This window comes from Lathamus discolor, chromosome 5 (genome assembly GCF_037157495.1).
Source record: "Lathamus discolor isolate bLatDis1 chromosome 5, bLatDis1.hap1, whole genome shotgun sequence".
NCBI lineage: Eukaryota > Metazoa > Chordata > Aves > Psittaciformes > Psittacidae > Lathamus > Lathamus discolor.
In genome coordinates this window covers 105,055,369-105,076,826 of record NC_088888.1, presented here as the reverse complement: position 1 = coordinate 105,076,826, position 21,458 = coordinate 105,055,369, and the positions used below count along the sequence as shown (strand labels likewise).

The 21,458-nt window shown below is 42.0% G+C and overlaps 1 protein-coding gene across 10 annotated transcripts in view; it reads right to left on the bottom strand.

Moving 5' to 3' along the window:
• EVA1A (eva-1 homolog A, regulator of programmed cell death) overlaps positions 1 to 21,458 on the bottom strand; it is a 211,752-nt gene that overhangs the window by 94,418 nt on the left and 95,876 nt on the right. For all 10 annotated transcript variants that reach the window (XM_065681766.1, XM_065681767.1, XM_065681764.1 and 7 more), the window contains one exon: positions 12,167 to 12,310. In XM_065681766.1, the coding sequence (XP_065537838.1) occupies positions 12,167 to 12,310 (144 nt within the window). The remainder of the gene's footprint in view (positions 1 to 12,166; positions 12,311 to 21,458) is intronic.

Sequence of the window (21,458 nt, the reverse complement as noted above, 5' to 3'; positions counted from 1 at the left end):
GGGACAGTTTTGTTGAACTGCAGATGGAGCTGCATTGCCAGGTATCTTCCTCTCCCTGAGGCTTTGTCTTGGACACAAATGGAGTGACACTCATTCAAAACAGAGACCTCCAAGCCTCTGCCTTCCCTCCTTCCCCTGAAGGCACCGACACCAAGGGTCCATCTGCTTTGGATTAACCAGCCTCCAGAGTCTCTGCAGGCAGCTGTGAGATGGCTTTCAAAGATAAGAGATGGCCCAGGGTGGCCTCATGTGTTTGGAATTTAGTTAAATATCTTCTAAAGGGATTTGGTAGGATTTGCTTCATTGTTTATATGATGTAGTATCAGTCATCCTTAAGGCCCCAAGCCTGTGTATCAGAAAGGCTGGGAACACAACCAGCCAGCAAGGGATGCTGATGATGTCCCCCATGATCCTGTTTTCCACATGCAGAAATGCTTCCCTACTCTGACATTCAGAAATTGCTATTTTCTTTTGCTCAGTTCACCTAAATAAGGAAAAATAAGTGAAATACTGAGAGGCAGGATACTTGAGACTGAAGTTGCAGAGACAGTCAGCTTTTCTCCCCAGGTAGTGGTGCTGGTACTGCATGATGCTGAAACAACTGCCATTGTTAATATAAAGCAAAGAAACTGTAAGTCTCTGCTGGCCCCCAGGGGAAAAATAACCATAAGCCTGCTCAGTGATTGTTAAAAGATATAGGTAATTGTGGAAAAGAGCAACAGAAAGACAACTGGGTGACTAGACAGGTTGATTTATGAGGCAAGATTAAAGGAGCTGAACATGAATGGCTTAGCTAAACAATGACTAAAACAGGACATGAAAAGTAGCCACTGTCAACAGTACTTGAAGTGTCTGTCTGAAGGGGCATTAACCATTTGAGTGCGTACACTTTGAATAAAAAGAGGTCATGAAATGGAGGTAGGAAAAGTAAAGGCCAGGTGAATGTTTGTGAAAGTTTCTTGGAGAACAAGAGTGCCGGGGTGTAACTCCCATGTCAATCTCCTCCCTACTTTAAGGTGAGATCCACCCCCAAGAGGTCATCTGTGTTGAGCAGACATTACCTAAGGAACTTGAGGGAGATCTCTACTAATCAAAATGCTCCTAAATGCCTCTAATCACTACTGCAGCAATGGCCAGACGCAGACTGTAAAAGCCCATTCCAAGACCTCCATACAACCAGAAGATAAAATACCTGTGTCTCAGGCCTCCAAAGTCAAGGTAGAGTGCAAGAGGATGCTCAAAGAGGGTCAAAAGAGCGGTTCTCTGGAATTCTTTTATACCACTCAATGATAAAATGGACCTGGGCATGTCCCAAGGTGGTGGGAAGACACAGAAAAGTCAGCCATCACTTTACCTCTCCCAGCCGAGAACTTGAACTGCAACAAGAATAATGTTCTATAGCTACACATGGCTGCAGGGACCCAGGTTGGCCATAATTTGATGTTATACATTACATAGTCATATAAGTCAATAACATCCTCCTCCCTGCCTAGTCCATGCAGGGCAGAGTTGTTAACAGCTGCCTGCTATGGAACTCCCTCCCTGGTTGGTCTGACCATAGGGAGCCATAGCTCAGGTTCAAAACGGGAAAAAAAGAGAAATTATCTTGCCACATCCTGTTGCTTTCTTTTCATCTCATATAAGAAAGGATTAGGCAGGGAATACTGCATGGTGAAAAGTCCACGTGGAGAACAAAGCATGGATCTACTGATCTAACAAAGTCACTACAGAATATACAGCAATAAGCTACTAGACAGGGAAGAAGCATGTACAGGTAAGGCATTCTGTTGATAGATTTTAGGTTCAGCACAAACCCCTGACACAAACTTTTGTGTGAATATTATCTCCATGCATAAAGTGAGATTAATACTTTCTCCCAAAATCTGTCTGGCCCTGCTTTTGTAACCACTAAATTACTCATGGTAGGGACTGTTTTGTAGTAAGCAAGTGCATTGCACAACAGGACAGTCCTTAGCGAGACCTGTAGGCATGGCAACATCATGTAAACCATTAGTGCACTTCCCAGCAATTAAATACACATTTGATGCCCATGTACCTTACATCAATGGGCTACAGACACCCCTGAGTGGTTGTTACTGTTATTCTAGTTCAGCAGCATCTCACAAACCCCGATTGTACCACAGGACCTCATCACAGAGGTCACACACATTTGCAACTTTGGTGGCTTTCACAAAATTCCTATTTATTTCTCCTCTCCGTCCTGCTCTTCTACTTCTCTTTTCATGGTCAGGAACAAGGATTTTCCAAAGTCGCGTAGAATTTCCTGTTTGCTTCACATTAAAGTGGAGAAAGAGAAGAGAGGGCAGCTAGAAAACAGCAGGGCAGTGGTACGTGCACAGCAGAGAAATGTGCACGTGCTCGCAGAAAGACACCAGCTGTGAATTCTTCTATAAACGGTGCAAGGAAATGGCATTATCTTGATACATTTTCAAAAAGTGAAGGCAAATATATATGTGTTCCATGCAAACAGATCTTAATTGGTCATGGTGTCAAATGCCCCCTTTAAATTTAGTCTAATGAGTTTTTCACTGAGCTGTCAGCAATCTCCAGTAGCCTCCAGGCACTAATGAGTTAGCATCAAGGTGTCAATGCTTTTGGCATTAACCTCAATTAGGAGGAGTTAGGGTGATCGCTGAATGAAGGGTCAGCCATTCATTGCTCAGACATTCCTCTGACTATAGCCTGCAGTGTCCTGCATGAAAGGGGCTGGCAGACTGGCTGCCTACCGACTTTTCAGTAAAGAAGACTCATGCCTGGAAACATTACTGTTAATTACTATATTTGAAACCTGTGCAGGTCTTGACAGGCATGGAAAATCATCAGTAACCCTACTTAATGAGGCTATTCCATGAGGTTCCCAGGTAAAAAAGTAATAAAATTATAAATATCTACCATTTATTCATGCCAGAATTTCTAAAAGAACACGGCTGAGGGAATCAACATATGTCCTCAACATAAAAAGGACATGGAACTGCTGGAACAAGTCCAGAGGAGGGCCACGAGGATGATCAGGGGACTGGAGCACCTCCCGTATGAAGATAGGCTGAGGAAGTTGGGGCTGTTGAGCCTGGAGAAGAGAAGGCTGCGTGGAGACCTCATAGCAGCCTTCCAGTACCTGAAGGGGGCCTGCAAGGATACGGGGGAGGGACTATTCATTAGGGACTGTAGTGACAGGACAAGGGGTAATGGGTCAAACCTTAAACAGGGGAAGTTTAGATTGGATATAAGGAGGAAGTTCTTTACTGTAATGGTGGTGAGGCACTGGAATGGGTTGCCCAGGGAGATTGTGAATGCTCCATCCCTGTCAGTGTTCAAGGCCAGGTTGGACAAAGCGTTGGGTGGGATGGTTTAGTGTGAGGTGTCCCTGCCCATGGCAGGGGGGTTGGAACTAGATGATCTTAGGTCCTTTCCAACCCTAACTATTCTATGATTCTCTGAATCAGTATGTCAAAGAATAGAAAGTCTGTACAGTAGGGTTGTGAATGCAGAAAAAAAAGTCACCACATAGATAAATTATTTCATTTTAATTCTGCTTCACTTATCCCTCTTCAGATTTTCCAAAAGATTTCTTTTAGATATATTACATTCATGTTGCACAATCATTCTCAGGTAGCTCTGCTTTTCTGGGGTGAAATCATGGGTGGATCACAAATGCTTTCAAGGCTGTACCCTCCCTATTCAGGCACAGAGGTCTCCGGACAGCCAGACAGACCTCTGCCAGACCCACCCCAGTTCTCTAGCTGGAAGATTGATGTTCAGCCCCAAGGACATGCACAAATTTATGTTAGAGGAAATCATTCAATGAGCAAATCTGTTTAGAAACCTCAGAGATATGTCCAGACATCTTAAAATCTGGGTTATGTTGCAGTTTAGCAGGGCAGTTATTCCCATAGGAACTCTGAGTCTATTCTAAAACACTTCTTAAAATTCTAGATTTCTGAAATATATGGATAATACCAGAATAAAAAAAGTCCCACCCGCTTCCTTCCCATCCCTGACATCACCTACTCCACACAACAGTCTAACCTCCCTTCCCTGCAGCCAACCAATACTCCAGCAACCCATAGACTGAAGTAGCATGGATACTGAGCAAAATGACCTGCAGCAGCCCCTTACACTCCACAGGAACCATGCAGCTAGCCCCTGATACACCTCTCCCTGTGATTTTTAGACCATGGTCCCTATCAACTAAAGCAAAACAAACAAACAAAAAAATACAAATAAAAGGAATAAAGGTCTCAGGTGCACACGCCTTGTGAACAGTGGGGGTCAGGGGTTGTAAAGTACTTTTGCTAACTCTTTATGGGACTCTTTTTCCATAGCAGAAGCTCTGTATGTAACCCAGTAATGGCAGCAATGGAGGACCACAGCAGCAGGCTTGCAAAACTTATCTAATTGTAAGGTTGCACTTGTCTTACAGCACATTCTGCTTAGGATCATGGTAAAAGTTGTCCTTTGAACTGCCTCTCTGCTTCCTCCAGCCCCGTCTTCCTTTCTCTCCATCCCCAAGGCAATGATTTTTATCTCCAGGTCTCCATTTCTTCTCTGCAAGAATCAAAGGGCTTTCAGGCCTTTCCCTTGAGGTGACAGCATTACCTGCTCCTCCTCCACCTGAGATGCAGAGCTCTGATTCTTCACAATATTTATTTACCCTAATCAATGTCAGACACAGGCTCGTTCTGCCCTGGTATTGAAGAGTTGCTGTGCCTGGGCCAGCCAGGCCAGACATGTTTGGACTTTTCTGGATGTGTGATTCAGATCAAGCTACGGTTTTACGGCAAGCAAAGACAAACAGGAGCAGAACAATGACAGCTTCCAATTACATAATTTACCGAGCTTCATCTTAAGTCTAATAGGGCTGTTTGTGCCATGTCAGTCACGTTTCACATTCTTGTACAATAACTAATGTTAAACCTAAACATTTCTTTGCCTGTATAGCAGATAACTCCTTGGTGTAGGATGGCAGAGTTACGATAGCCTCTGTTACTAGCAGGTACTCCTAAACCCATTCGTAAAGTGCATGCCCCACTCACTTTAGCACTGCTCAGCAAAAGAGATGGCATCTTGCCTTTGGCCTCAGGTAATCCATGATCTCCAACAGATCTGTTCCATGAATCAAAATTACCTGAGCCTTGCTGACTGAGGGGTTTTCTTCTTTGCTTCTTTCTAAGATCCAGGAAACCTCATCAACAAAAATTGCTAAGACAACATCACCAAAGATGACAAAGTCACAGCCTCAGAAGTCAGAAAATGTCAGCCGTGAGATTTGTGCTTACCCATCATGGTGCAGTCTTCAGTTACACTGCCACGTGCTTTTATAAACAACTTCTGTGATGCATGAGTATTTTTGGAAGTGAGGTCTCCTTTCTTCTGAAAGGTGAAACAAGCCCCTTTTCCTTCTGGATGGGAATGTGTAAAAGGCAGTTGAACAAGTCCATTTGCTTGCAGGAACAGGCAACAGATGTTACATTACCAATGAAAATCTACTCTGCCCCCTCTCCCATACCACCAGCCAGTCCCTGACAGTCTACAACAAATCTGACTTTGAGAACAAGAGGCCAAAAGAATAGAAACCTGAAAGCCAGTCGAAGAAGACAGAAAAGCTATCAACCCCTTACTAGCTCCTTGAAACATCAAAGGAATTTATAAGGCTGAAATGTAGAAAGTGGACCTCAATCCCATGCAAATCCAATTAACAGGAAAATCCTTCTCCAAACCCAGGTCTGGAGACTGATATAGCCTTGAGCTGAGGTGCAAAACACCAAGGTGCTATTTAAGAACATTTTCAGCACTACCACTTCTGTCTGGCTGCAGGTAATTTCTCAAGGTTCAAAGGAAGAAATCCCCCCTAAGAACTTAAATAAGCATCATGTTCAGCTCTTACCTAGGTAAACCTATGATAAGTGGAGATCCAGTCAAATAGTAGGAGAGGAAACCAATAGATGTATGGAGAAAACAATGGTATTACCATGCAGTTCATCTCTTTCAGGCACCTACTTTAGGATGAGATGATTTGTGCCTCTAAAGCAGCTGTTTCTCTCCATTACCTCCATTTTCAGATGGGAATGTCTACACTATAAATCTCTATGGCTTTTGTGTAAACGTGGTCAGATGAATCTCATTTCATGAATGTTCCTTTATTTGAAGCCATTATGTGAGGACTGGATAGCTTTTTGAAACATACACTATAGCCTGAAGAAAAGCATAGGCTTGATACAAAAATTACTGGACAAACTTCTGTTATCTTGGGAAATAAGACAGAGGATATAAACACGTCCTAAACCATCTCTGAACCCAGTGTCTTGACATTAAATGCGGTCACATAATGGAATTCTATTATATCCTTACTCTTCATTTATTTGGTAGGTCAAACTACATGGCTGTGATTTTAAAATCTACGTATCTCTGAGTTCTACTTTACAGTACAACACAAGAATCCCAGTTAAATAGATATTATCAAACATATATTCAGTATCCCTAGAGCCAGGCTACCTAAAATGTTTATTTGTGTATAAATATCAATTTTACTTCAACTTTTGAAGAAAGGAAATCTGCATTATATGTTCTGTTTCTATCTTTCTCTAGCAAGACCATGCCTGCGTTGCCCTGCTTCAAAAGGCTTTTGTTTTTCCTTGGAGATATGGGATTTCTCCTTTTCTATTTTTTTGCAGATCCTGGACATTGCTTTCTATAGCAACAAAAAGCATGTTTTTTCAGTGATAAAAATGCATTTTCTATATTCATGAAATCATAAATTTTAAGAGCAAAAGGGACCATTACATTCTTCCAGCCTGAGGCATTGATAGATTTACTGCACAGGAGCTAATGGACTAGAGCACAGTCCCTTTGAAATGATGGGAGAGAATTTGTGCAGCTCTTTATCCTCCCTCCTCATCACCATTATAAGGGTAACCACCTCAGAGCTCTCTTGTCTAGCACAGACCCTGCCTCTAGTCCAACTTGATAGAATATGTATTTAAACACAACATTTTGGCAAAAGCTAGACTGCTTTCTCAAGTACTCAAAGGTCAGCATACCCACATCACCCCAGAGCATCTCTACCGTCTCTCACTGACCCAGCTTGGTCTCCCAGCAGCAGCACCAGACACTACAAAATAACAGTGGCTGCTGTCCCTGCACTCATACTTTATCCTTTACCTGCCGAGTTTTCTCATCAGGATGTGAAGTGTTTGGCCCCTGGGACCCAGCTTATCGCCCCATAAAGCAGGATGGCAGGATTATTAATGTGGTAGAACTGCAGGATTTTTCCAAGAAATTTATGAGTTACCATGGCAGTTCATTAGCTCTCAGCCCAATGACCCCTTTCTACCGAGCATGAATCAAGCAAGAGGCACACACACATCTAAAAGCACGATGGATATTCCCATCAAAAATACATCCAAGGCCACATTTCCTCCATTTTGTCCAACATATGTCTAACAAAGGCATTAAAAAGCCGCCAGTTAACAGGACCTAGCCAACTCTCTGAAGCACACCTAGACACAAAGAAATTCACTATCCCCATCTTTCTTTCTTTCTTTTTCTTTCTTTCTTTCTTTCTTTCTTTCTTTTTCTTTCTTTCTTTCTTACTTTCTTTTTCTTTCTTTCTTTCCTTCTTACTTTCTTTCTTTCTTTCCTTCTTACTTTCTTTTTCTTTTTCTTTCTTTCTTTTTCTTTCTTTCTTTCTCTTTCTTTCTTTTTCTTCCTTCCTTTCTTTCTTTCTTTCTTTCTTTCTTTCTTTCTTTCTTTCTTTCTTTCTTTTTCTTTCTTTTTCTTTCTTTCTTTACTTCCTTCCTTTCTTTACTTCCTTCCCTCCTTCCTTTTCTCCTTCCTTCCTTCCCTCCTTCCTTCCTTCCTTCCCTCCCTCCCTCCTTCCTTCCTTCCCTCCCTCCTTCCTTCCTTCCCTCCCTCCTTCCTTCCTTCCTTCCTTCCTTCCCTCCCTCCCTCCTTCCTTCCTTCTCTCTTTCTTTTTCTCATCAGGCCATTTTCAAGTGATCCTGTATTTAAAGAATAGCAAGTACTTAGCAGAGGGTTTACATTTACAGCCTCCACTGATTGCACAAGGGAGGCAGGTCTGGCGATCAGGACAGTAAGCACTCTGAATTGCTCCCTCAACTTTCGGTAATAAGAATAAGGTTTCTATTTACACACAGACAAGCCCCTCATCCCCACTCAAGGAAGCATTTGAGAAAATATTTAACTTTCATGGTATTTATGCATGGGTCTTAAAATAAAGCACACGCTCAAACACTTCCTTGAATCCAAGTGGCATTTGTGCATGTGAAAAAATTCATCAGGCTTTAATACATTGCTGAGTTAGGACTTTAGTAGAGGCCAAAAAAACAAGTCTAGTGTACTAGAGAGGAAAGAGATCTAGAGAATTAAGGAGAGTCTTTGAAGATAATAAGTGGACAATTAAGTAAAAGGAAAAGGTTGGCACCACAGTAACTTTTGCCAGCGAGTACAAAACCACTAGCCAGGTACCCACAGATACTACAAATACAATGCTTTATACCAAAGAAAGAGAGACAGACAGAAAGACTTCTATTACATCTTTATTGCACTATTGTTCTCAGTTGCCTTAACACTCTTTTATTTGCTGTTACCCTCTAAGAGTTTCAGGGTATTTTAAAGAAAAGGCAGAGCTATTTTGTTTTTCTAATCCCCCTCCAGTTACAGCTGCCACACTCAGAAAGCAAACTCACAACGTGTTAGGAGCTTTCCCAGAATTAATTTGCCTTTCCCTTTAAAAAAAGTATCTATGAATGCAGTAATGGGACCCACATACTGGAAAACCCCTCCTTCCACACCATCCCATTAGCTACACCTGGCTCTGGGCCAAAATTTAGTATTTCAGCTCCTGCCAAGATTCAGGTTTGGAATGTTTTCACATTGGAGGATTTTTCATCTGTTTCTTTGGCTAGGCTAATGAGACCCTAATGCACACAAGAGATCGCTATCACATCGGGCTGCTGGTTACTTGCTTGATTCAATCATCTTGTACATACATGCTAACTTGTAGCATTTCCCTCTCAGCTAGATGATGCCAACAGGCATTTAAAGTAAGAAGCAGGGGGATATAACATGATAGGGAGAACTGCTGACTTGAGACATTGCCACTGGCTGGAATAATTACAACAAATTATTACAAAAAATACAGCTGGGCAAAAGGTTAGATGACACCTTTAGTCAAAACCAGATTCACCAACAAAATTGTGTATGTCTGGCAGGAATTCTTATGTCCAATAAAACATGGAGGCTGAAGGAATGAACCTCCAAAAAATTTGGACATGGCTTAAAGAAAAGCTGTTGCTTCGTCCATTTACCTCTTGGAGACCCAGAATATGGCCTAGCTCCTTTTGTCAAGCCAGAGAAGAACAGATTGTATGTGCTGACCTGAGAAACACTTGCAGATGTTCTCCTGCCAGGACTGGGAGATAAGTTGCCTTACTAGCTCTTCACTAGTCATTGGTCTCCACAGCCAACACCAGCATTAATGCCTGTCACAAAGGCCGTGTCAGCAAAAGGGCCATGATTTCTGCTAAAAACACGAGTTTTCAATTAGTACTACCTTTTGTCACCTCATAAATTACTCCCTCAGCAGAGTCTTTCATGAATTGCTAACAGAAGACGACATATTTTTCTCTTTCCAGCCCTCCCATGCGTTAGCACCAAGAGCAGAGTCCCTACAGTCCCCATAATTACTGAAGTTTCTCACATGGGAAAGGTCTGCATGAAAAGCCTCCTACCTGTGCTTCCACATCCATTAATAGGCTTGCTCTCACCACCTCTTCTGAAGCAGCACAGGGGGTTGGTAACACCGGTCAAGAGCACATTGCAATTTTTCTCACAGGTCAGACCAGTGACAATGGTCCAAACTGCTGAACCATGGCAGGACACTTCTGCCACAGCCTGGCAGCCAGGGAGTGCCAGAGACACAGAATAACTGCACTGCTTGATCTCAGAGAGTGATAAAGTTACCTATGTCAAGCAGCAACAAGAAACGTTTGAAGTGATGCTCAGAGAAACCTATTCTGTATACCACATTTCCCAAGTTTATGCAAGGATCACCCTTTGTTTTTCACTGCTCTCCAATGAATAGCAGCAAAGCTGCATCCTACACTCCAGTAATCAAGTATTTCCAATCGGAAGAGGTGGGGAACAGGGATATGTATCTAGATACAGGTCACATAAAATGTGGTCACATTTGTCAGTCAAAGCCTGCTCCCTTTCACTTCCATATTTTTTGTGAAAGTAGGAGAACACCATACCAGAAGCAATAATGCATTCAGCTTTATGGAAACCTGAAACAGAGACATCCAACAGGAGGCTTTCTACACTGCAATTGTTCTCTAAACCATAAGAATATCAAATTGCCATTTGTTTTTAAAGAATGACAGGATTTACTTCTGTCCAGCACAAGCACACAGGACTGGAATTTGATTTCTTGTTTATTTGGTTTTCACATTTTGAAGGATTTTGCCCTTTAAGAGGAGAAATAGATGTCTAGTGATCACAAAATCCAGCTTAGACACATGTCTGAGATCATGGTTTTGAAAAGGAGCCTTGGCTACTTTCAAGGGATGAGGCAGATTTCAGCCACTAAAAAGCAACTCATGCCATTTTTGTGCTTTCAACCATGATTCATTTCCTGGTGCAGTTAAGCTATGACTAGAAAAGTTAAGGTTAGATTAAGAGATCATTACTACCTTTTGTAGTGGACTTTGAGACTGGACCACAATGCCAGAATAAAGCTGCGGAGGCCTTTGAAGGAGATATTCTCTTGGAAATACATCCCAGGGCTCTGTTTGTTTTGTCCCTGGATTTCTGAGTTATGGAGCTCCTGTTTTGCTGTGTTGCCTTCATTTCTGTCAAATCCCTATGAGGATCAGCTTCCCTCCACTCTCTTTATGAGATTTTTTTAATATTTTTTATATAAAGATATCACCTTCCTGGCTAGAAAATTCACAGGGCTTTGCATGGGTAGCCTTGCTATTTCTTGCTACAGCATTTCAACCGAAAACCAAAGGAACTAAGAAAAAATAATAATCAAACAAACATCAACCTTCCTGCCACTCCTGCCAAATGAAACAACAGCCAGACAGAAGTTCAGAGCCTGATGCTCCTGCATCAATCCTCTGCTCTTCAAGGTTCTGTATATTCACCATGCTATAGCAATTATACAAAATGCTACAGTAACTCCATCTCAAATACTGTCTGCCAGATTCAGCATCCTGCACTTACAGAGATTGACCCACAGACCTGTTGCTGTGTGAAGACACAGCCAGCACCTCCTCTACTATACGCCCCCTACTACATGCTCAGCAGATTCAAAATAGCACCAGAATTTCCTTTTCCAGAGTGATGTGGAAAGGGACAGAGAGACTGAGCTGATCCTAGCAACTGCTATATAAGCAAAACCCTGAAGCAAATATTTCAAATAAATCAGCTGCAAATGACCAAGATGTCATCACTGAAGAAAAACAGACCTGATGTTGTTTTCATACCACAGAGCTCACACAGGAACAATTTCTTCTCTGTTGCAAAATAAGATGACTAGTCAGGTAGGAGTCTGGTCAACACTGTGACTTAAGCTCCTGACTGAGAGTTCCAACTGTTTATTTTTTCCAAATAATAGTATTTTGTTAGGAAAATGTTGCAATGTTCACCTGAAGATTTTGGGAGTGATTTTCTACTAATGCTGTGGATAAGTATGGATTGGTGATTGTCTTATTCTACCATTTAAAACAAAATACAGAACAAAATAATAAGGATCTTATTGATAACCGCAACTTCACTGCAGTCCGATGAAACAGCAGGATGCTTTCAGGATATAAGCATCCACCGTACGGATTGATTTTACCACCACGTTTTCTTGCCTTGCAGAGGCAGTGTTGAATGGGTTAACAAAACATCATTTCTATGTTTTCTGCTTTTTCTATCAAGCCAATGAGTAGAAAAAGAGACAGATTTAAACCACTCAAGTGATCCACAGAGCTTTCCCTTGATGACCAAAGAATCACCATGAGCCAACCGGAAGTTCAGTTTTTTATGTATGATTACAAGTCCTGTTGTTCTTCACACACCACTCTTCATAAAACACATACCCCAGTGAGAGTTAAAGTAAGAGAATTTCATGGCTCACCACAGGTGTAGATGACATTAAGATGCTTTCGGATGCCTGGGTAACAAGGATCTCCAAATTCATATGTGCTGGCATATATGCTGCATCTTCTTTTCCCATGGCAGCGCTTGATCATGAACTGGAGAGCAGTAGCTGACTGACACTCTAAAAAGGAAAAAGGATATCTATTTGCAAATATTTTTCCATTCACATCAGAAATCACCTAAAAATATTTACCAGACTCAGACTGTGAGAGCACAAACATATGAGCTTTCCATGAGTATTTTAATATCTTTATGTTTGCATGGGAAGGTATATCTGATTATGAAACACCTCTAATAAACTGTAAATTGATGAAAGAAAATTAGCAAAAAGAACAGCGAAGAATCAGAAAACCCCCATACAACTGCATAAAGAAGGCAGTAAATAAAAGATGGCTTGTTTTCAAAGGGAAAGGGCTACTCATAATAAAATTATTTCCTTCTCACCTAGCATTTATTCTATAAAAATCTGAAAGGACTCTAAGCTATCAGGATCTTCATTTTAATAGATGGAAAAAAAAGTCATAGAGAAGTAAAAAGACTAACAACAGCAGATCAGTTCAAAGGATCTAAAAAGAAAAGACTCAGACATGGGGGAAGCTTCCAGCAGCTTCTCACGGAAACCACCCATATAGCCCTCCCACTACCAAAGCTTTGCCACACAAACCCAATGCAGCTTGTTTCATTTTAAGGGGAAGTGATAGGGAGAGTTTGGATAGGCTTGTTTAGCCTTTGTTATGTGCAAGAGAATTGTCTCAAGTCACCATCTCTTGTCCCCATCTACAGACAGACATGATCATGTTACGGTCTGCTCTTAGAAGATGATGTATTTTTAAGGACGATGAGGATTACTATAAGGTTGAATAACTATGTTACTGTCTCCCATCTAAGTAGAAATATTCTGTGAAGTGTGTTTATTTCATGAAAGTAGGAATGTTTCTCACATCAGGAATTTAGAATATGGAAAACTCTAAAAGTAAATGTTTTGCCAAGTACTGTTTTCTATCAGATGGCTTGTGCCTGTTTTCTCAGCTAAGGTGAAAATGATTTGTACAGACAAGCTCTCAAGCTTTTAGGTGCTAAACTGATAGCTTGCTTTCACTGTCTAGCCAGGGCCAAGCAGAAGGGAAAGCTAGAATGACAAGACATTCCTTCAATATTAAGCTGTTGCTAAAAGCAGTGAGAAAGATATAGATAAGGGAATATAAACCCCTTTTGGTCACTGATCAGAAGGCAGGGAAAGGGAAAATGAACCCCCAAAAGTATTGCATGGTAGAACCAGCAGAACAGCAAAAGCCATGAGAGACACAGGAAAGCCACAGAAAACTAAGCCTGGAGGGTTTTTTTCTCAAATCAAAGGCAGCATTTTATTTCATATGCTGCAAATGACAAAACAGGGCCCCATGTGAGCATTTTCATACTGAACCACCAAAACTTCCTTAGGGTATTTTTGATCTAAGTGTCAGAGGTTCCAGTGGAAACATCTGGCACACAGCAATCCTGATTTATTGTCTTTTTGTCAAATGTCCAGTTTATGAAATCCTGTGCAGTGCTTAGAATTGATGAGTTTCTTTGAGGGCACCTATTCTTTTTGTTTGCTATTGTTTGCATGCCACGATAAAAAATTGCCTTGCCCCCCAGCGCAGGAGCACACTGCCTCTGCCTGAGAGTGGGGAATTGCCCATTACTGGTCCTGTGACAGGCACAGCAAGTCTTCTGCATATGTCATTACCAGAGATAGTCAGCCTTCCTTATGTAGAAATGAGTGGTAACAAACTTACAGACTCTGCCCTCCGCCCTAACTGGTGGTATCAGACTCACTCTTCAGGTGCCAGATCTGTAGATTCAGCACATTTAAAATGTGTCTAGGTGTTTTATCTGTCCTATACTCTCACGCTAACATCACCAGCTTTGTTAACCATCATTAGTCATGTTTTGGTATTGATGACATCCCACCTTCCATGCAGATCTGAGCACACTGCAGTCCCCATCATCTGCACTAGGAACACAAACAGGTCTCAAATCCAGACACACCATTATCCCCCTGTTTAAGTGCTACCCTATTCCTTAGCAAGATTACATGATTACCCCAAACAGGTAATACAGTCTGAGACATAACAGAGCTAGACCCAATCATTAATATGTAGAAGTCCCACTTCCTGCCAGATGTTTTGAATAGAAAGTATAGGAGCAGGAGTACATGGTAGAGGGTTTAGATGCATGGACATGAGGTCAGCCAGCCACAGGAGGCAGTAGGCTCTTTCTCACTCTATTCAGTACAGAGTAGATATGTGTTCGTAATAGGTGAGCACAATCCTGATGCTACCTTTATCAGGTAGTTATTTTCCCTTGCAGAAGATAGCCTTGTCCATGATACTGATTGAAGGCCATACTGCCTCCAGGCAGCTGTGAGACCCTGCTCTAGCCCATTCATCCGCCCCACTCCCAATACAGATGGAGCTTGAGATCGCTGCGTGGAGACCTCATAGCAGCCTTCCAGTACCTGAAGGGGGCCTGCAAGGATACGGGGGAGGGACTATTCATTAGGGACTGTAGTGACAGGACAAGGGGTAATGGGTCAAACCTTAAACAGGGGAAGTTTAGATTGGATATAAGGAGGAAGTTCTTTACTGTAATGGTGGTGAGGCACTGGAATGGGCTGCCCAGGGAGATTGTGAATGCTCCATCCTTGTCAGTGTTCAAGGCCAGGTTGGACAAAGCGTTGGGTGGGATGGTTTAGTGTGAGGTGTCCCTGCCCATGGCAGGGGGGTTGGAACTAGATGATCTTGAGGTCCTTTCCAACCCCAACTATTCTATGATTCTATAATTACAGATGCGGATGAAATACCCTAGCGTAAATATTAAGGCACCAAGATTTTAAAAGCCTCTTTTATGTGGACTTTTTGTAAAACTTAACATTGAAAATATAACCAGGAAAAAAATCACCTGTTGGGACTGCAGCACATAAAGCATGCAATAATTTAGTTGGAAGCAATACTTGGATCCTACCCAGTCCAACCTCCTCCTCAAAGCACATCCAGCTTTGATGTTATGTCCGGTTGCGCAGGAATTTGCTCGGGCAAGTTTTGCTCCACAGATAAATATTCCCCAACTCCTTCAGCACCTGTTCCAGGGCTAAACCACTCTCCAGGTGAATAATTTTTTCCTTGTATCTAATCAGATTTCCACTGCTGCAACTTGTGTTTATTGCTTTTGGTGTTTGATTGTTTTTCCTGTGTGTTTCCAAGAACATTTTTCTATAGAGCCACGTATTTCACAGTAGAAAACAGAAAGACCTTTCTCTTCTTGTGACTGAACAAACCTGGGTCTCTCAGTATCTCCCCATATGCTGTGTGCTCCAGCACCTTGACCAGCTTGGTGGCTCTTCACTGGACTTGCTCCAGTTTTTCAACATATCTCTTTATCAGGGAAGCCGCTAACTGGACACTCCAATTAAGCGGAGTACCAGAATGTCAAATGGAGTTAATAAACCCTCTCCTTGATGTGCTTACAATATTCTTACTAGTAAAATCCAGTACCCACTTAGCCACCATTGCTGTAAGACCACACTCCTGACTCATGTTCAACTTCTTGTCCCCTAAAACCCATTTGTCCTTTTTTCTTCAGAGCTGCTTTCTAGCCAGCTGGTCCCTAGCCTATGCTGTTGCAGAAGGTTATTCAGGTGCAGAACTTTGCACTTCCCTTTGTTGAACTTCACAACATTTCATAAGGTTTTGCCAGCTCACTGAGGCTCCTTGGGGTCCCTACCCCTGCTGTAACAACTCTCCTTTCCAATACCGTACCATCTACAAACTGTCCCATTATTCAGGTTATTATTGAAGATGTTAAGCAATATTGATCTCAGACTGCTTTTAAGTGCCTGCCAGTTTGCCTTCAACAGAGCATTGTAGAGGTTTCTCATAGTAGTCCATTTCCTTGGCTCTTGTAGCAAACAGCCACAAATTAGGCAAGTCTCTACTGTTGCCACTGACCTCTAAACCATAACAAGCACCAAAACCTGGTGAATGCAGAAGTGTCAGAAGGTTATCTAAGGTACCCATGTTACAAGATTCAGCTAAACTCTACTGACTATATCAGAATTCCACATTGTAAATCCAAGTACTCTCCTCATTTTCCCCATGGTAAGGCCTGAGCCATTCTCTTCGCATCAGTCATATACTTCTAGCCCTAATAAAAAAAAAAAAAAAAAAAAGGAATGGACTGTATGGACAAAATTTTACAAAGTATTCACTTCAAAGACTTCCCTTTCATTACAACAGGGAATTTTCTCTTTCTCCCCCCACCCACCCCCAATTTCTAAGCACAAATGCCTTGTGCATTCCCATAACCCCTAGGGCAAGCAGCCAGCCATACTTTGAGGGAGGACTGCACCAATACTGAAATTAGCTTTGTCTCCCTTCTTGGTTATTTTTGATCTGTCAAAGTGTTCATTCTCCACATAACACATTGAATTGTATTATGTGCAGTTTTGTGCAATTAAAACCTTCAAATGGGACCATCTCCCTTATACATTTCAAATGATTTGTGATAAGGAGGTCATTTAGCTGGATGCCAAAACATCATGTTCAAGCATCTTTACTCCCTCACTAACTAGCGCAGCAGATGTCAATAACACATCTGAGAGATGGCTGAGTGATAGATGAGACTACAAGACCCTCGTAAATCACAGTCACCACCATGTCATTCAGGGCTCTAGAAGTGACAATGTGGTATTTTCTTTCACTCCCATGTCTCAGGAATATAAAAGCACTCAACACCACTCCTGTTGCTGTTATGAAGTGCATGTAGGTAATTTAACTTCCAGATGTAAACAAGTCCCTAGGAAGCTGCGTTGAATTGAGATCTCCAAGTATATTAGCACCTCTTCAGGAGGTGATTCCAGGTCAGAAGTCTTCACATCCAGGTCCCCCTTCCAGCTCAGACAGGCAAGAAAACAGAGCCTTTCTTTTTCATCAGTCATGCAGCTGACTCTCAAAAACATGCAGGGAAGCCAAATCCAGCAATGTGGTAAATCAGAGTTGGGCTATGGTCCCTTTCAGCTGGCAAAATTCACATTTTACTGGTCTTCAGAATTGGGAGACTAGATGTGGCACTCCTATTGCACCAGGTGATGTGCTCATTCAGGGCAAATTCCCCCTTTTTTTTTTTTTTTGCTGCTTGTTTGCTTACTAAATTCAAACTGCAGATGTTATATAAAATACCAACCTGACATCAGTAACAAACAAGTGATCCCATGTGTCAGAGATATGGAAAGGACACTCACAAATGCCAACACCTTTTCACCAAGTCTGAGGTAACTACTGCTAAGCAGAGCCAGGCCCCTGCTAAGAACCTTTCAAAGCCCAAAAGCTCAAATCTCACAGCAGAGCAATAAAAACCACTTTAAGACCTCATACATGACAGAGAGCCCCCTTACACAGGTTGGGCCAGAGTTACCCTTGGCTTTTATTAGTCTTGGATTGCTTCAGTACACTGCCAAAGAGCAAACACAAATCTGGCTACAGTGAAACTTCCATATGTGAATGTGTTTAAAGATATCAGCTGTGCTTTTGGAATATGGTATTTTAAAATAAAGTTTAGTTTTAGGGGAGAGTGGGATCAGCTTGCTTTATCCTCTTTGTTCCTGGCCCCACTTTCTAGAAGTTGCATGTCTCTCTAGCCTTGCTTCTGGTACAAGGTGAAATCTGTTCCGCAGGATCACTCCACAAATGCAGACTGCTAGCCAGTTTCACTTCACGACTTAGTCTAAGCCCTCAGTAGGTAATTGATCTTACCAGTTGCATTTAGTATAAGAATACTCCCTGGTCTACTGTCTTCATCAGCCCAACCTCTGACAGGGTCAAAACACAAATCAGATGGCAACAAAGCCACACTGGAGGATTTTACCAGCTGCAGCTTGCAGACAGCACTGGCCTTAAAACTGGAGTGAGTCTCGAGTGATGTAATGTCCGTATCATCAACCTCACCACAATGAATGGATTTTAGTCAGTTTAAGGCTGCTTCCCAGCATGACTATTTCTTTATTACCTCTTCCTGGTGAAAATAAAAAAAAAAATAAAATTTGGAGCCAATGCCTATTAATCACATCCGTTACTTTGGTTACTCACTATTACTTGTTTTTCTCCAACAAGGGTGACACATCCAAATCTGAAATCCAAGCCATACATTGCTGTTTTTTATTGCAAAACCTAGCTGGGTTTGAAAGAATGTTTCCAGAGAGTTTAATTTTTGCATTACTATAACTCTTAGATGCTCTGGTGGAGATTGGAGCCTCTTCCAAGACAGCAGTCATCACAGATGCATCCACAAACAGATTTAGACACCTAGTTTTGAGATGGGTGACTACTCCCACAGTAAAGTTGGACATGTGCCAGATGATCTAGAACATCTGTGCATCTGTTAACCTCATCATCAGACTCTCCTGCCACATCCCTGTGGAGCCTGCAAAGGCAGATTTCTGCACAGATGGGGCAAGCTGTCCAGAGCAAGCTGGACCATGCACACCTGCATGTGTGAATACGTTAGTGTGCTTTAAGGCTGCCAGGTGGTGGTTTTCTACAGGCTGTCCTTGGACCTGGAAAGGCAGCCGGTCATGGAGCACACCCCAATATCAACATGTGTGCACTTGGGAAAAATTAAAATACGGCCTGAGAAGAAAACTCCACGCACTCATCAGAGGATGCACTGAGTCCATATATTTAGTAAAAACCAGTGGGGCATTCAGTTTACTTTTTTCAACCAACACAGTGTAAGAGCTTGAAGTATTAAAAGGTCCAAATGACTGGCTACAACTAAAGGATTCAGAAGGAAACACACTGCCTAAAATACTGTTTCCAGCAGCGCACATTAGGTAAGCGATTAGGAACTGGAACAGGACTAGTGGTGCCTGATCAAGAGATGAATTCTGTGGTGTAATTCGGCCCAGTGTAAAAGCATCAGAAGACCTACATCTCTAATTAAAACAGTCAGCAGAACCCCAGCTTTCCTTGCTATCTTTTGAGGAGCAGGTGAAAGGAACAACCTGGGATAAATATTTCCTTGAGGGAAGTCATTTACAAACAACTGACAGCTCTAGGAGGAAACTTCTCCCAAGCCGAGGACAGGATTTTTCCCCAAAACATGCAGCATGATTTCTTGCGAAATAATAGAACAAGAAAAGTTACTTGCTGAGAGTTGTGAAGCAGAGAGAACAGAATGAAAGAGGGAAGATGCAGGAGTCAACTAAGTCAGGAGTTCCTGTAAAGAAAGATGCCTGAATCAAAACTGTGTTTGTCTACTTACTTGCCAAAAGAGAAAGCAAACTTTGATTGAATAGCAAAAAGAATGCAAGCAGGAAGAAAGCAATTCCAACCTTGCAGGTGAAGCAGCTGCCTAAATTCTTTCACATTTTACCTAGGAGTGACTCAAAATTGCCACACTGCAAGAGAATCTCTTTCATAAACAGGAGCAAAAGAAGTTGCTCTGCTCTTGGACACTTTCTCAATTATTTTAAAGATGTTTCATAAGCTGTGACTGATACAAAGTTCAGTTCCTTCATAAAGCGACAGCTGCTGCAGGAGCCTAAGCCCTTGTTTCAGCTGCAAATTAGCCAAAATTATCCATTCTAGAAGCCTGTGAAGGACATTATCATAAAGTATTGATGAGCCGGTGTGCTGATCACCAAGTGCAGTATATCAAATCCCAGCTTAGCCCATGCCCATTAAGTTTGATGTTCTCTTTAAAAGCCTGTTCAGAAAACAGTTAATAAAGATGCACTTTGTCCACTTTCTTTCTACCAGTAAGCAGCCTCTTAAGGCAATTTCTTTATCAGCATAGTGCTGCCACATGGTTTCAGATGGGGGCAACAAAAACATACTAGTTTTCTCTTCATTGCCATGGCACACAAGCCTCTATAAAGGCCACAAGAAGTGAGCTGGGTTTAGAACCACAAGGAACATGAAAGAGGCAGAAAACCAAACTACAGATACTTATCACTTAGCACCAGCCAATGTGAAGACCAACCAATGAAAACAAAAGACTATCCTTAAACAAGAAATTTTGAAGAAGCAGATGTATAAAGAGGAAAGCTCAGGACAATAGAAAGGCCGCTGGTTTGGAAGTCAGAACAGGCTTCAGAAAACCTGCACAGAGAATCTGTTCCAAGCACAAGAAAACACTCCTCAAGTAGAGAACTAAAATAAATTGATTTCTTAAAAGAGATTGTTAAAAATACTTCTTTGATGTAAGCCACTGGGCTGTGGAAAAGGGTTTGCATTCGGGACTGGTGGGGAAGTACCACTGGGGCTTTAGTCCCACAGTTAGTTCTGGTTTCCCAGGTCCCTGCTCCCCAGCTATTGTATAAACAGCTACCTCATGCTGTGCAGAACAGAGTCAGAGAGAACCTCCAACATCTCATGGTCAACATGGAAGCCAAGAAGAGTCTACCTCCTCCACACCAGCATCAGTCCCAGCCAGCTGTTTCTTTTTCTGTGAGCTTCTATGTTTGAGGAATTTTCTCTTTGTTTTTTGCTTTGGCAGTGCCAGGTACTTCAGTATCCTGTTGAGCTGAGTTTCTGATAAACTGCCATCACCATTATTAAAAATAACAGCAAGGAAGTTTGCATTGGTGCAGCTGGATATAACATCTATGTTTTGCAAAATGTGACTGAAAACAGCTGGCTATAAGAGAAATCTACATCCAAATGTTAGAAGGATGTGGATAGAAGACCAGCTTTACATTTAAAAGTACATTTTAATGAAAGAGCGAGAAAAATTACTCACCACACACTTCATAAAGCTTCGGAAACTTCAGCAGTAGGCCAGAAAAGAAAAAAAAAAATCTTAAAAGAAACTAATCACATCTAGAGACTGCAACAGAAGGATCAATTGCTGATTTAATTACAAACGGTATAGCCACCTTTAGAAACACTTCATAGAATCATAGAATAGTTAGGGTTGGAAAGGACCTTAAGATCATCTAGTTCCAACTCCCTGCCATGGGGTTGGAACTCACACCAGACGATGTTGCCCAAGGCTCTGTCCAGCCTGGGCTTGAACACTGCCAGGGATGGAGCATTTACTACATCTCTGGGCAACCTGCTGCAGTTTCTCACCACCCTCACAGGTAACAAGTTCTTCCCTATATCTAATTTGAAATTCCCCTGTTTAAGTTTAAATCCATTTCCCCTTGTCCTATAGCTGCAGTCCCTTATGAAGAGTTCCTGGAAAGCTGCTATGAGGTCTCCACGCAGCCTTCTCTTCCCCAGCCTGAA